The sequence below is a fragment of the Canis lupus genome, chromosome 6, assembly GCF_003254725.2.
Source record: "Canis lupus dingo isolate Sandy chromosome 6, ASM325472v2, whole genome shotgun sequence".
NCBI classification, from domain to species: Eukaryota; Metazoa; Chordata; class Mammalia; order Carnivora; family Canidae; genus Canis; species Canis lupus.
In genome coordinates this window covers 37,314,463-37,331,185 of record NC_064248.1, presented here as the reverse complement: position 1 = coordinate 37,331,185, position 16,723 = coordinate 37,314,463, and the positions used below count along the sequence as shown (strand labels likewise).

Here is a 16,723-nt window from a genome sequence, read left to right as displayed (position 1 = left end):
GGCCTTCCTCTGGGAACTTCACTCCTTGAAGGGCTAACTGGGCTTATTTGAGACTCGAATAAAAGTCTGCCCCCCAGAGAATTATAATCTAATTGAGGAAGATAGGCCACAGACACCAAGTCACAAACTGAAACTGGTAACACACAAAGAGCGGATTTTGCAAGCAAGTGGAATAAGGGAATGAACAGAGGCAAGAAAGGCTCCAGATGAATGGCAAACTCAGAGCAGATCTTAAAAGGAAAAGATGCAAGAAATGAACACTGCACATGGGGGGGGGTGGTTCAGCAGACAAAACAAGCTGGCCACTTTGCCTACGGTAGGTTTCAACACCAATATGGCAGGCTTCCCTCTGCAGGTGTCTGAGTGTGATTCAGGAGGGAAGGATCCCACCAGAATGCTTTTAAAATGAACAAAGGTGGGCAGCCCGGGTGGCTCAGCGGTTTAGCACCGCCTTCAGCCCAGGGCCTGATCCTGGAGACCCAGGATCAGAGTCCCACATTGGGCTCCCTGCATGGAGCCTGCTTCTCCCTCTGCCTGTGTCTCTGCCTATCTCTCTCTGTATCTCTCACAAATAATCTTTAAAAAATAAAAATAAAAAATAAAATGAACAAAGGCCTTCTTGGGGGAATATCCATTGTTGATATCCACTTAAATAATTGCTCATCATACAGAGCAGAGCATATGACAAAACAAAACAAAACAAAACAAAACAAAGCACCCTGCATTAAAACCCAAATTCTGTTCTTTAATATAAACCCAAGTGTTTTGTTGAGAGTTATAAGGCAATTCAATTTATTAAACCCAAATTTACAGTTAATTTATGGGACAAACATTCCTGTTAGCAAAGGATCTATCCAGGGGGACTCTTTTAGATGGAAACCTGCCAAGTACCCTTAAATATTTAAACACTATGAACTATACTGTCTGAAGTGAGGGGAAGGAAAGCAGGCTGTTGTACTAGATGAAACTGAAATAAAACTATAGTACCTCAGGAACTGTGATGTAAGTCAGAAGGGAAAAATCTGGTTTATAAAAAGGCACTCTACACAATTTTTCTTTTTTTTTTCCTACACAATTTTTCAAGAGTAAGTCTACCCAAGAAGGGTAAGTCTACTTTGCATCATCATTTACTATTAAAATTTGAGCATTTTCTTTTCTCATTCACAAATGCATTTCATGGTTTACTCTACTTCAGAGATCAAGAGATCTTGTTTCCCTGAACATCAGCTATTTACCTTTCACTTAAAGAATCCAGGACTCCTGACTGAAAATCCTGTCACCCTGGACCTGAATCACCAGAGCCCTGGAATCACAGCCAGCCTCCTATCCTCACTCCACACACTTACATGTTCCAGGGAAGTGCCATTCCCAGATAGCTAGGACAATTTTAAGTTTCCTAAATGTGGTGGTCTGTGTGCTATCTTCCTCAGACCTGAAGGGTGCAGGATGTGAAGCCTCCATAAAACAAAGGTGGAACAGAAGATGCTGTCACAGCAGCAAGCCACCACCAGACCACCCATAATTCACTCAGCAGCCCTCAAAGGGTAACCAGATGGTCTGGAACAGAAAGGGGTTCACTGTTCACCACCACCATGGCCGAAGGGACCCTGAACCCCAGGTGAGGTGCTGTCATCAGCTGCCTGTCCACTCTGTAACTCAAAAGTCCTAGAAGAGGAAGAATGGTGGAGGCTGAGCTAGGAACAAACAAGGGATGCCCAGAGACTAGGTCCTCTGGCCCAAATGCTGGGGGTTGTGGCTGGTAGATAGCAACACTGTGTCAGGAAAAAAGGGGAAAGACCACTGTCTAGAATGGAGGTGTCCGTGTATGGCATAAAAAGTGGGCTTATACGTGGACCACAGGCGCACTCTTAATGGGAAGTGAATGCATTAATTCCCAAAAGTATACCAACATCCAAACAATGGAATATTATTCAGCCCTCAAAAGAAATGAGCTATCAGGCCATGAAAAGTCATGGAGGAACCTTAAATGTGTATTACTAAGTGCAAGAAGCCGAACTGCAAAGGCTACAGACTGCATGGTCCCAACTATAAGACATTCTGGAAAAGGCAAAATTATGGAGACAGTAAAAAGGTCAGCAGCTATGGGCTTGGGGGTGGGCGGACTTGGATGGGAGAGCCCAGAATTTTTTAAAGAGAGTGAACATACTCTGTATGATATAATAATGGATACACGTCATGATACATTTGTCCAAACACAAAGAATGTACAACACCATGAGTGAGTGAACCTAAAGGTAAACTGATGATGTATCCGTAGGTTCATCAACTGTAACAAACAGGCTCTAGTGGGAGTGCCCAAGGCTGTGCATGGGGGGCCAGGGGGTGTGTAGGAAATCTCTGTACCCTCCCCTCTATGTTACTGTGAACCTGAAACTGCTCTAAAAAATAATAATAATAATAAGTCTTAAAGGGAAAAAACAGCACAGAATTATATATAAGTCACAAGTGACTGAAAGGCACAAAACGATGGAGAATCACAAGCTGAACAATAACTTGAGTGACCATCGACTAGACTGTATTAATAAATAATATACACAAAATATCAGGGATGTCTATGTTGGATATAAGCGTGCTGCTTTTCAAGCTTTAAGAAGGGCTTAAACATATACCCACTTGGGAGGATTATTTGATGATATGATCAAAATTATAAATGCATGGGCAGCCCTCGTGGCCCAGTGATTTAGCGCTGCCTTCAGCCTGAGGTGTGATCCTGAAGACCCAGGATCAGGTCCCACATCGGGCTCCCTGCATGGAGCCTGCTTCTCCCTCTGCCTGTGTCTCTGCCTCTCTCTCTGTGTCTGTCATGAATAAGTAAATAAAATCTTAAAAAAAAAAAATTTTTTTAAGTGCATATTCCTTTTAACCATTAATTCCCTTTTTAGGAATCTGTTCTATAGATATATATATGTAACTGTGCAGGACTATTCATTAAGGCACTGTTTGTGACAGAACAGGATCGAAAATAACCTCAATGTCCATCAGTGGGGAGCAGATTAAACCAATTACGGCACATCTCATATAATGGATACCAGCAACTATGCAAAGAGATAATGAGGCTCTCCACATGCTGCCATGTACAGGTGTGCAACAGTGTGTACAGTATGCTACCTCCAATAAGAAAAGGCAGAAAAGAGGCAAGGGAGCCAAGAATAGCCAATGTCTGCTTGAAGAGATAAAACCTGGAGGGGCCCACATTCTACTCACAGTGGTTACCTGGGGGCACTACATGGAGGGAGGGAGAGAGGCTTTCACTCTACAGCTTTGTGTCCTCCTCTGATTTTTTAACCCTGTGAATGAATGATTCATTTAAGTAATTAAGGAAATTGATTTTTTTTTAAAGGCAGCCCCTGGGGTGTCCAGGCCCAGGTGATGAGCTTCATTCAACTCAGATGATAATACCTGGAATACTTCGAGTTGGGAGTATTTGCAGTTTGAAGATGAAATCTGAAACAGGCTCAATATTAGTTTAAAATAGTTTTAGTGTTAACATGAGTTTAAGGAAAAAAGAAAAGAAAAAGTACTTTAAAGAAGGACTTTTCAGGGATCCCTGGGTGGCGCAGCGGTTTGGCGCCTGCCTTTGGCCCAGGGCGCGATCCTGGAGACCCGGGATCGAATCCCACGTCGGGCTCCCGGTGCACGGAGGCTGCTTCTCCCTCTGCCTGTGTTGTGTCTCTGCCTCTCTCTCTCTCTCTCTCTGTGTGACTATCATAAATAAATAAAAATTAAAAAAAAAAAAAGGACTTTTCAGAAACTACCATTTTTTTACCTCTAAAAGAATGTAGCAATCTACACATAACATTTTGCGCCCAATGTAATAGGTAAATGTTGTTCACGTTGGGAAAGTGGACAGTAATTCGAAATACTCAAACATTAGGACCTGACATCCTGCGGCTTCCAGGACACCAATGGAGAAACCTCTCATTGAAAGGATTCTGTTAAAATTGGAGCTTGTAACAAAGGAAGTGATAACTGGACATCCCACTAAAACACAACCACATTGTTGTATCTTTGGACAGCACCTCTAAGTTAATTTACACTTGTTCAAATCACTCTTGCTAGAAGAAGACTCAAGATTTTGCAACAGAACTAACCAAACTCCACTTGTCACCATTTAACAGATTCTTCTAACCACATAAAGGAAGATGTTTTGCTTTAGATTTGATTTACTTTCACTAGTTTGCAATGAAAGTACGATGTTTATGGATTTTTTTTAAGCATTCAGAAGAATATAAAGTATAAGGTAAAAAAAAAAAAAAAGTATAAGGCAGAGAGTCCCTCAAACTATCTTCAGTGCCCTGCTGCCAAGAAAAACAATTTCTAGAGATTTCCTTCAGGAAATCTATGTACACAAATTTTTCACTCCTAAAAAGGATCTAATTATCATGTATGTTTTCCATCCTTTTTAAATTTAATAACCCTCAGACTTCTCTTCCTTCTGAAAGAGGCTGCTTTCCCTCCCCAAACCGGCCACAGCAGGGGACAGAGTCACTCCTCTTCGGAAGGGTCTCCCGGCCACCTTATGTGCATGGAGCACAGCAGGCTTCATGCACCGGGAGCCCGACGTGGGATTCGATCCCGGGTCTCTAGGATCACGCCCTGGGCCAAAGGCAGGCGCCAATTGTTTTTGCAATTTCTAGGTCAATTAACTACATAAAAAGGTCTGTAGTTACTGTGAACATTCTTAGAAGTCCTACCAAACAAGAGACAAGTCTTACCCAACTTACTTTATCTGCTTGGTATACAAGCAGGTTGTTAGGTTTCAGGAATCTTTTCCAGAAACTAGGAAACTATGAACAGACCTTTGGTGCAAACTGGGTGCATGATGTGCAACATGATGGTGGTAACGAAATCTCAACAGTCTTCAAGGTAACACGAATTAGTTTTTTTGAAACTTCAATTCTTCCTATTTATAGTACAGTGAAAGCACTAAAATCATTTTGTGTTAAGTACAGCACCAAAATATTCTACCATAAAAAAAAGGATTCTTAGAATGAAGCCTGCCTTTCAAATGTTAGTATTTCCAACAGCTCTGAGATAATTATCAGTCAGGAGTACACTTACAGTGGAGCAACACATATGCTGTGCCACTTCTTAAGGAAGAGCAAGAGAGCATACACTTCCACCTGCACAGCGTGCTCTAGAAAGGTGCTCAAGAAAAGCCCAGCCAGAGGGCTCTGGAGGCAGGAGATGGAGGTGCTCCCCTAAACCTTCTTTCATGCTGTTTACAAGTGTGAACACTATGAATGTTACCCATACTCTCAAAACAAATTTTTTTTGAAAGAAAATTGTTTGTACAAAAAGTTTCTAATATCTTAAATAAGTACATGAACCCTGATTCACGGGGCTTTTCCTTTCACAAGCAGGGCTTGGTGGGGAGAGAAGGCAGTTGTCAAGTCTCCCAGCACATAGGAACACGGATGGAAAAATACACCCTGGGAAAAGATGATCCAGATTTCTGGAGAACAAATCACAGCTGCTTCCTCCAATTACCCCGGATGCAAAAGCCCTTGGATGGGTTTCTAAAATTTTGTATTGTTTTTCAAACCCTAAAAAGATGATCTGGACTCCCTAGTCTAACATGGGAAGCTCTCCACAACCTCACCTTGCCTTCTGGTGCCCAGACTGACTCCCCCAGTAGTCCTTCCTCTCAAAACTTTCCCTGATCACCTGGCCCTAAAGCCTCACATCACAGCACTCATCTCAATACACATCAGACAGGTACCGGTGGGCCTGCCGACACCACAAGTCTGTCCAAGAGGACGGAAAGCAGCACTGGGGACCCCCGCAGACTAGCAGTACCCCACACATAACATGAACATATCACTGATGTAAGCATTTAAATCTTCGTTGCCTAAAAGAATGCAGTGGTACAGTTGAGACTGGCCCAAATCTGCCCAACATTCAGCAGTCTCTGCCTCTTGGAAGCAAGACCATGTGGCCCCTAAATGGTAGCCCAGTGAGTATACACCAAAAATAAAACTGGCTCCAGCAAAAACTGTTACACACTTAGGACTTTCTACTTCCAGACCTTCACCATGGCTATTCATGTTGTTCCCCACACCTGAAACAGTACGCACCACTCCCATCTCTCCTAACCATCTGCAGGTCTCCACGCAAATGTCACCTCTTCCAAAAGGCCTTGTAAGACCTTTCAGAACATACTCTATCCTGTGCCCCTACCACGCATGGGGACCATCATACCTAGGGAGCACCTCTCCAAGATACACCAGACTACAGCTGCCTCCCATGAAGGCAGATACTGGACTTGTGTCACACTAGATTTCCAGGGCTGACATCACAGTATAATAAGTACTCTCTAAATGAGTAAAAAATCCTACATCTAAAGCAACAAATATTTTTGAAAGCGTGTTTAAAAGATGGTCCCTTTGAAGGAACTTTGTCCTTTAGGTCATAAAAATCTGAAAACCACAAACAAATGACGTAAGTGGATATACTCAGAGCTGTGCTGTACATACATACAGCAGCCAGTAACTGTGGCTTTTGACATGTACATAAATTAAAATTAAATATAATTTGAAATTTAGTTCCTGAATCACATTAGTAAAAATTTACGCAATAGCCACAAGTTGCTGGTGTTTCCAGTATTGGGCGAGTGCAAACACAGAAATGGGCACCATCACAAAAGTCCTCCTGGAGAGTGCTCACTCACAGATCACCATGAGAACACTGGTATTTCAAACCAAGGAAATGTCCCAATCTACTCTCATACTGATGGGAAGAAATCAGTTTTTCCTTACACTTTCAAAGACTGAGAAAGTCACCAGTGCAAGCTAAAATAGCCAAATATCTCCCAATAATTGAATGATTCTTTCATAGATTTTTATTTATTTATTCACGAGAGACACAGAGAGAGAGAGAGAGGCAGAGACACAGGCAGAGGGAGAAGCAGGCTCCATGCAGGGAGCCCAGTGAGGGACTCGATCCTGGGACTCCAGGATCACACCCTGGGCTGAAGGCGGCTCGAAACCACTGAGCCACTCAGGCTGCCCTCTCTCACAGATTTTTATTTTTTATTTTTTTACTTAATTTTTTTTCACCAAAATGTAGCTCCTTTATTTTTTTGTATTTTTTTTATTGCAGTTTGATTTGCCAACCTACAGTATAACACCCAGTGCTCATCCCGTCAAGTGTCCCCCTCAGTGCCTGTCATCCAGTCACCCCATCCCCCCATCCACCTCCCCTTCCACTACTACCTCTTGTTCGTTATTACTCAGCCATCAGAAATGACAAATACCCACCATATGCTTCAACATGGATGGAACTGGAGTGTATTATGCTGAGTGAAGTTAAGTCAGAGAACGACAATCATATGGTTTCACTCATACGGGGAATATAAAAAATAGTGAAAGGGATTACAGGGGTAAGGAGAGAAAATGAATGGGAAATATCAGAGAGGGAGACAGAACATGAGAGACTCCTAACTCTGGGAATCTCACAGATTTTTAAAGAGAAGTTCAACCCTGGGCAGACTGTGCTCTTCAAACAAAACCCAACTCCATTATCAATAGAGGCACAACCAAAATGGCACAGAAAATCTATCAATACTTCTTGCCTTTTTGTCATTTTCAGTGAAAGTTGTTTCACCAAGTATTTAGTTGTTAATTAAATAAAATATAAGACTTAATGTAAAGACACCAACAAATTAGGAAAAGTTCTCTGTCCACCACGCGAGTTTTTACTAGCAAAAACCACAGATCACCATACCCAAAATATCTAGGAGAACAGAAAACAGTAAACTCCATCAAAACAACTTCCTGGGATAGAATCTGTAGGAGAGAAAATCCTCCACAATAAGGTAAAAAACTCACTGTGCTCCTTTCCAGAGCAGCGACAGCTGAACCAAGGGAGAAATTAAACTTTACCGACACTTCTTTCAACCAATCAACTTGACCAAACTGGACAATGATCCCAAGGCCATTTTCTCCCCTAACTCTGTTTTTGAAAAAAGAAATACTGTTTTTATGTTTTCTCCATATTTGCTTTTCCTTTTTCACTAAGTCCTAAACTAAACCAAGTCCTTGCTGAAAAAGTTCCATTTAGACTTCCATTTTCCAATAAAGAATAGTTTTTAACTTCAAACACAGACTGAGTAAAGTGTGTCAAACTATCACCCAATTTGTACGATTCCTGAATCACAGATTCTAAGTCATTCTTTTGCAAACGGGTAGATACTACATGCACACTGGCCCTGGGCAGGGGTGGCATCTTTCTATTTATTCAGTGAGAAAGTTCCATGGATCTGGTTCTGGGTCAGACTCCTCACCTACATCATCCCAATCCCCACTAGCCCAAGAGGAAGAGCACAACACGATTCATGTTTTCCCACACAATTAAACACCAGTAACAGCTGCTACAACCTGCTACATACCCGGAACCAAAGTACCCTGATATACAAAACGAATCAAAGTAATAACAGAAGGGCAGCCTGGATGGCTCAGCGGTTTAGCGCTGCCTTTGGCCCAGGGTGTGATCCTGGAGACCTAGGGATCGAGTCCCACATCGGGGTCCCTGCATGGAGCCTGCTTCTCCCTCTGCCTGTGTCTGTGCCTCTCTCTCTCTCTCTCTGTCTCTCTCTCTCTCTCTCTGTCTCTCTCATGAATGAATAAATAAACTCTTAAAAAAAAAAAAAAGTAGTAACAGAAAAAGGGATACCCCCGTACCCCCCGCCCAGAAAAAGATCCCCACCCTTACCCACTCAAGCTCAAATGTAGAGTCACTGAACCAAGTCACAGAACTGACAAGCTGGGCGCCAAGATTCAGCGTCCACTCCAAGTGGAGGCCAGAGCTCTTTCCTTACTACCATGCTGCCTGCCTCCCAGTATAAAAAGCTCTGACATTTCCTTCAACTCTGAGTCATGGTTAGAAGGTTCTACTTTTAATCAGGTGACAAATACTCAAAATATTTTAATCCAAAGGAATTGGGTCAAGCTTTTATAGCCCGTAATTGTCAAAGCAAGCCCTAATTATTTGATAGATTTCTATAGTTCCCAGTGTCATCATTTGGTTTGTAATCAACTACCAAAATCTCCTTTATTTAAATATTGCACAAGCCTCTCATAACAGAGGTGTTTTGTTTTGCTATTTCACTGGTTATCCTAACTACAAAGTTAAAACATGTATAAATGGTACAGTTTTGATTTCAAAAATCCAAAATATTTGGGGGGTAGGGCAAGGGGAAGCTTTAGAAGTAATAAAAAGAATCTGCTTCACAACAGAACTGTACAACCCCATTAAACAGCTTACCACTGTTAAACTCTTACTGCCTATGCTGTGGTACAGGTGCATTAGAAAGACGGGCAAGTTAAAGACATTCTCAAACAGTAGCAGATGGGGCATCTAGAAATAGGAAAGTCAGATTTAACCAGGTGAAATTTTTTTTCACCCTTAGATTTTACTAGTCTCAGTGATGGTTCCATTAAATATTCCTTTGATTAATGGAAATGAAAACATGGGGGGAAATGTTACATGGGATGATGTCTAAGGGGAAGGTTTAAAAAGAAAGGAATTCAACTTTTATATACAGAGCTCAGAGATAGCATTGCTTCCCAAATTTAGAACCACAAACACCCTGCAGGTAGTTTTCAAAGTCAGCAAGTCATTTCCCATATTGTTTAAAATCCTGGGGGGTGGGGGGGGGAGGTTAGGATTTTGCTTATTTACAGGTGTCTCCCTGCACTCGCTCCCTGGGTCTAAAGAGCTCTCCCACAGATCCAAGTACAGGCTCCAGCTGGGCCAACTATGCCCATGGGACCCCGCGTGTGGCTCCACCTCAGCACCCCTGACAGCAGAGTACAGCCTCCATGCAAAGCCCAGTGTGCAAAAGCCCCCCAACAGGCCCTGCCACGAGGGCTTAGGTTTCTTTGTCAGTGATGTGCTGCAAGGTGAGGATTTTCCTGAAAGCTAAGTTTCAGACTGAGCTGGCCAAGTATGGCATCCCTTCCCATTAATGCAGGAGCCATGGACAACCACTCCAGCCCTGAAGAGTAGATCAAGCGTCAGACGACATTTCTAAGGAGGGATGTACCACTAGGCAAAACCTCAAGAGTGGGCGAGGAATAGCAGGCACATGTGCTGAAAACCTGAAGGGATGGCCAGGGTTTGAGAGCTTACGAGAGACCGTCTGGGACAACCAGAGGACTTCAATGTGAGCCATGGGCCACAGATCATACCCACAGGCCGTGCACGATGATACTCACAGAGACAAAAGTGCTGTGAGTGGCCAGAGCGCTTTTCCCAACAGTACAGAAGGCAGGGACAACAGCAGGCTTCCCCAGCTGCCTGGCTCCTTGTTCTCGCTTCATGGGAGAGGCCCGGGAGGCCCACCAGGCTACTTCTGGGGCTTCCCTCAGCCAGGGCTCCCTCGTCTGTCCCCAGGATCCGTTTCAGGTGCTAACTCTCACCTGGACATCCAGCCCAGGGTTTCCGCATGCAGGGCCATTCAGTGAACAGCATGTGAATAAATGAAGCCCTCTTCGGGTTCCCCTTTCTGACTCAAGCTTCTGGTACTTGACAGCATTTGATAGTCTTGAATTTTACCTCTAAGTCTTATTTTGTCAACACTGTTCTAAGCTACTTGGAGCCATCAATTAGAATCCTCTGTATACCGCTACTACCCCAGACAGAACTGCTACATATAAAGAACCAGAATCCAAAATAAATAAATTAAAAAAAAAAACAGAATCATATATTCATTTGCTGTTGAGACAGTCCATGAAATATGCTTTTAGTTAAGAATCTTCAGAACATACCACACCACCTAGGTTTCTGCAACTTTAGAATTTCATAGTCTTCCTGTTCCTATTACAAAGACATATAATTGAAAATGGAAGGATCCCTGGGTGGTGCAGTGGTTTGGCGCCTGCCTTTGGCCCAGGGCGCGATCCTGGAGACCCGGGATGGAATCCCACATCGGGCTCCCGGTGCATGGAGCCTGCTTCTCCCTCTGCCTATGTCTCTGCCTCTCTCTCTCTCTCTGTGACTATCATAAATAAATAAAAATTAAAAAAAAAAGATATTTAGAAAATGGAGACAAAAATCAATAGTCTTGACTATACAAGTTTTTGCTAATATCCCCACTGAGTGTTATACCGCAACAGATCTGCCTGCTTGTGGGCCTGCATAGATGCATGCACATGGCTACTGTCACTTACAGATCAGATCCATCGACAAACAGGTCTCTGGTCCAACAAGAGAAATACTTTCAATAAAGTGGGGCTACAGGGAACATCCACTTTTCAGAAGAGAAAACTGAGGATCCTCAGAGCATTAATTCCACATTACATCTGGGTCCCACACTGTGGCCCAAGGGCTGACTTCTGGCTCTCACAAAAGTTACTAGCTTTACTGGTACACGGCTGTGCCCATTTGTGTACGTACTGTCCAGGGCTGTTTCCGTGCTGAAATGGCAGGGTTCAGTAGTTATGACAGAGACCGTATGGCCTGCAAAGCCAAAAATGACCTCTGGCCCTTTACAAAAAAGTCAGCGGACCCTCGACCCTCACATTACACACAAAAAATTTGAGGATGGTGCTAACAACAGTCCAGCTCCCCCAGGCTCAGAGCCCCACAGCATGCTAGGGCCCTGGAAGGCCTGCAGTAAAGCTCCTCAGCTACTCCCAACCTCCTCTGAGCACAAAACCTTTTGAGAAATGCTTCTTTGCATACCGTCTAGTTTCTTGGAATATATTTGAAATGCTGGCCTGAATTAAGATAGAAAAAGTGTCCTGACCAATGGCACCCAAGAACTAAACTGGCTTAATGCAACCTTTGCTGATCCTCAACAACTCACAATGAGGTACATTTCATCCTGACTAGGGAAGGCACACTTTGGCAAAATCATTTTTAACTCTTTTGTTTTCAAACGCACTGAGTAAAATTATAAAGTTAGCATTTAGGTGGCCCCAACTAATCACATACTTTGTCACACAGCCGCAGTGGCACTAGTTAGAAGTTGTAAAAACACAGTCATTGCTCTAAGCACAACTTCCAATGAGCCTCATCCCTTTACAAGTTGTTTCCATAACGTTTAAGAGTTATAGGATCACACTCAAATGGCCAACAGGAGTGATTCTCAGTGGTCTGCTGTACTGCCAGGCATCCCTGGGGGCTTCATACTTACCCAGCATCCTCCCTGAGCAACTTCAACAGAGATGTTCTGGCCCCTCGGTTATCCAAAAGTTCCTACTCTTCTAACGTGTAAAAGGAAAGCAGTGTCATGAAAAGCCCTGCCCCTAGAAGTCTCCACAAAAGCTTACGTTTCTGATGTAGCCAGAACTCAATGAAGAGATGAGAAAACTTGACCGGTACTCAACTTTCCACTGCCATACGCAGGAAGGTGAGACCAAACTGCTGCACCAGAACCAGCTGGAAGAGGGGGGACACCCCCCCCCAGTAGAAAGAACACCCCAGCTTCCCCCCAGACCCGGTGACAGATGCCCCCCCACAGAGATTTACTTCATTTGCTGGAGTTACACGACTGAAACTTGTCAAGAACTACAAGCTCCTAAATCCACGATTCAATCAAATTTCACATTTATGGATGGAGGCTTATAAAATGAATATACACAATTATTTACTTTAATCATCTAGGTTTGGTTCTGGTTTGGCCCTTTATGTTACTCTGGGCAGATCACCTCCTTCAAGTCTGGTTCCTTACCCAGAATCGGCAGGAAGAGTGTCTTCCTGTCCCACCTCACAGGATGCTCTGAGGACCAAGCTGAGGTGATGGGGAGAAAAGCACTCTGACACAGAAAGCACTACACATACATAACAGATCATCATTTTGTTGTGAAAGGCATTTTGGTTGGTAACTATATTTACCCCATACTTTCTTTAAATATGGTTTCCTATAGCATTTAAAGGGATCCATGTTATGAAGTATAATCACAACTGCTAGGGACACAAACAGGATAGGATGAAGTAGGTTCCAATTTTCAGAAGACAGTCTTAAAAAACTTAACAGTCTATTTGTTGTATGTAAATCTGGCTTCAATAAAGCTGACAAAAAAAAAAGTCTGCTTGCTTGGATATTTACTTCTCCTTCACTGTTAAGTCATGAATCCCTGCTTTTGAAAAACACTAATATGCTGTTTTAATCGGGACATATTAAATAAAGAAGTTTCCAAAACACACAACTAACTATATATTGGAAACACACAGTCCTACCTTTTATAATGGGTGCCAAGTGAAGGAAGACTGCATTTACAGGAAAGCATTTAAGCCCTCAAGGTAAAACAATACCTCACAACGTTGAAATCCAGTGCCACTCCAGAGCTGAGGTGTGGGTGAGGTCAAAAGTACTATTTCTCCTTCTTCCTCTTGCTACCTTCCTTTGGGGCACATTTTCTAGTGCCGCATCCCCTCTGCATACTCTGTTCAGAAGACTTCCCTGACCTCCCCAGCCTTCAGAGCCTCTCCCGTCTGACAATCTGATACCGGTGGCAATGACATTCATCACTCAGAGATGCCACCTAATCTCACTGGCATGCTATATACACGCTCCCCTTACTAGACTGCAAGTGCCCTGCGGGGAGCACCCTGGCTTGTGAGCTAGCTACCCAATGTCAGGAGTACTATTCTCTCCACCCAATGTCAGTCCCTTAGACTCACGCAACGGACACGATGGCTCCCCAGGCCAGTCCCTACAGACATGTGCTGCATGGTAGCAGTCCAAATCCCTCGTTTCTCAGGCCACCAGGCTGCCTCCTGCTCCTCCTAACCTCTCAGCTCTTCCCATGTACAGAACTCCCTTCAAATTCTATTATCACGGAAAAAGAAAACGCGCTTTGCTCCACCTGGCTCCATTTTTCTTCCAGGAGCCTCAAAAACACATCCCCTCACTTAAACGAGGTTGAGTCTCTCCCTACTTTCCCACCTACCCCAATGCCTTCACTCCTTTGATTGGACGTAATGTGATTCCTAGAGTCCTTTATTTGTTCAATATATATCCTTAGGATCTCTGTCTCAGACTACTGGTTACAGAAGACAAGGTTGTACCTCCTTTAATTTGCTCGATGACGATCCTTCCTTGGCCCCCGCACTGATAGACTCTGGCCAATAATGTGACGTGATGAAAACGTAACCAAGGTGACTTGACATAAGTATAATCATGAATTTTATTATTTAAATCAGAGCTATTAAAAATTTGTGTTCCCCATTTGGAAAAGAGTGAGCCCTCATGCTTTAGGAGGATCAACGTTGGAAAAGAAAGGGGAGAAAAAGTAGCCAAGAGGGAAAAATCCTTTCCGAAAAAATTTGTTGTGATTTAGCAGCGCATCAAGTAAATATCTGACCATCCATTAACAGAACTACCCAAAAAGGCCATTCTCTAGGCTCCACCTTGTTAACAGCTGAATGTATATATTCGGAAAACCCTTTCTGTTAAGTCTTGTGTTAGTAATTTATCCCTCTATAGAAAACACAATCTGCAATAGCCTCATTTGACAAGAGCAAAGCTGCAAAGCCATTCAAAAAGTTACCAGTTTCAGAAGACAAACTTCAAAGCTGAACTTGCCTGGTATGATCTATGTTTCATATGATTAAAGACTTTTCACTCAAACATAGCAAGATTAATGAAGCAAAAGAGATCTGTTCTATAGTAAAAGGGCATCTAAGTCATGGCTGTTTCCACATTTCTTACTTCAGACAAGCTGATTTGACAAAATAAACATCACACTCCACTCTATCAATTACAAAAAAGTATTAGTGACTTTTTGCCCCATGAGACTTATTTACTCCCCCCCCACCGTTTAACAAATTGTATTTAAACTAGATAAGAATCTCATGATATTTTAAAATATCCTTTCTCTCACACCTACATTACTATCCTTGAAATTGTATTAAAACCGAAGCCACAAAACCCAAGTAGTTTTGTTTCAACAGGAGAAACAGATTTTTTTAGACCATTAGTAGAAATATGCCAGTGGCCACAGAAATATTTGCACAAGCTGAACAGCTGTGTCTACTGCAAATCTGAAGGCATCGCTGCAGCAATATAATTCAATTTGGACCCATTCATTATAAACTGATTTTCAGATGCTGCTACTACCAAGACCGTACTGGAGAAATGCAGGCTGCGCTGGAGACAGAACTGTTCGCAGCGGTGCACAAGTTTTTACTGCAAAGGAGAGGTCTGAAAGAGGAAATACAACTCGATCATAATGCTACCGTGAACCAGCTCAGAAGAGCCCAGAGTTATTAAACGAATAGAAACTAAAATACTTAGGCAACTGATGGGATTACTTCACAAAGTTTTCATGGATGCTGTTTGAAAGAACGCTTCATTTAATACCTGGCTAAAAAAAAAAAAAAATTTTTTTTTGGAGGGGGTGGTGGTGGTGGGTGGGACCTGCGATTCCTACATTCCTTAACATAATTTTCTTTAATACACCCACAGTGTAAAAGCCCCACCAACTCAAGCCGGAGGATGTAGCCCGAAAGGATCTGCTGTACCTAAACTTTCTTTTAAGGTCATGCCTCTGAAGTTAAACACAGCACAGCAACTTGGATGACATCTTGCTAACCGAGTTGGGGCTGGTGCAAACGGAACGGCCTTGGGTAGACCCAACAACCAGAGTTTTTTCAAGACAAACTGCGAAAAGCATCTTCCCAAGGACCGCATCCCAAGAAACTTCCAAAGTCCCAACTCCCAGGTCGGCTGCTGCTACGAGCGAGCTGTGTGTGTGGAGCGTGTGTCCTGATCCGGATCGCAGCGCTGCGAATCGTGCTACCAGCTCAGAAAAGACTTTGGGTCGTCCCCCCACCCCCACCCCCGCTTCGCTGCACTTTTCCCCTCCGTCACCGGGAAGCCCACCCTCCGCTGTCAGCCCTCCAGGCAGCCCCGCGTGAGCCGACGCACGGCCGCACAGGGAGGCGCGCGGAACCGCCACGAAGCCCGGCGCGCTCCGCTCCCCTTGTGCTCCCCGCAGGTACCGCTCGCCTTCCGCGCGCGGAGGGCTCCCCAACTCCGGGGCTGGCCCCCCGCTCGGGGCCCCGGCGCCGTCCGGCCACAAACTTCCCCCTCGGCCCGGGCCGGCGGGGCCCCGGGCAGCGGCCGCGCGGGCTGGCGCCTCGGGGCGGGTCCCCCCGGCGCTAACCTGCGGGCTGGGCCCCCGCCCCCCGCCCGGGCCCCCCCTCCTCACCTGTGCTGTCATTCGCCGAGAAGCCGGGCGAGCTGAGTTTGGCTCGTTTGGGGTTGGGCGGTCCGTCCAGCAAGTTCTCGGCCATTTTCACCTGCTCGCGGAAACAGCCCCGAGCGCGGGCGGCCGGGCCGGCAAGAGCTCCGGGGCGGGGGTCGGCGCCGGCCCCGGCCGGCTGCGAGGGGAGAGCAGCGAGCGCGAGCCGCGAGCGAGCGCCGAGGGAGAGGGAGGGCGCAGGCCGGGTGGGGGAGGCGGCGGCCAAATCTCAGCCACAGCAACAGCGCCCCGCAGCGCTCACCGCCCGCCCCCGGCCGCCGCCGCCGCCGCCGCCGGCCGCGGCCCCCTCATCCCCTGCCCGCCTCCCGAGCGCGACACTCCGCGGCGGGGGCGCCCCGGCGGCCCGGCCGCCCCCCCGGGCCCGGCTGGCAGCGACGGCGCCCGGCCGGGCGGCTCAGGCAGTCCCCGGGAACATGGTGCCGCCGCCGCCGCCGCGCCGCCGCCTCGCTCCCCCCCCCCCCCGCGCCCCACTTAATTAATTCGCTCGCG

The 16,723-nt window shown here is 45.1% G+C and overlaps 1 protein-coding gene across 4 annotated transcripts in view; it reads right to left on the bottom strand.

Annotated features, from left to right (window-relative positions):
- The window catches only part of LOC112640446 (CREB binding protein), a 126,630-nt gene extending 110,211 nt beyond the window's left edge, over window positions 1–16,419 (bottom strand). For all 4 annotated transcript variants that reach the window (XM_049110961.1, XM_025416705.3, XM_049110962.1 and 1 more), the window contains exon 1: window positions 16,181–16,419. In XM_049110961.1, the coding sequence (XP_048966918.1) occupies window positions 16,181–16,265 (85 nt within the window). In that variant the 5' untranslated portion in view covers window positions 16,266–16,419. The remainder of the gene's footprint in view (window positions 1–16,180) is intronic.
- Between the last annotated feature and the right edge of the window lie 304 nt (window positions 16,420–16,723).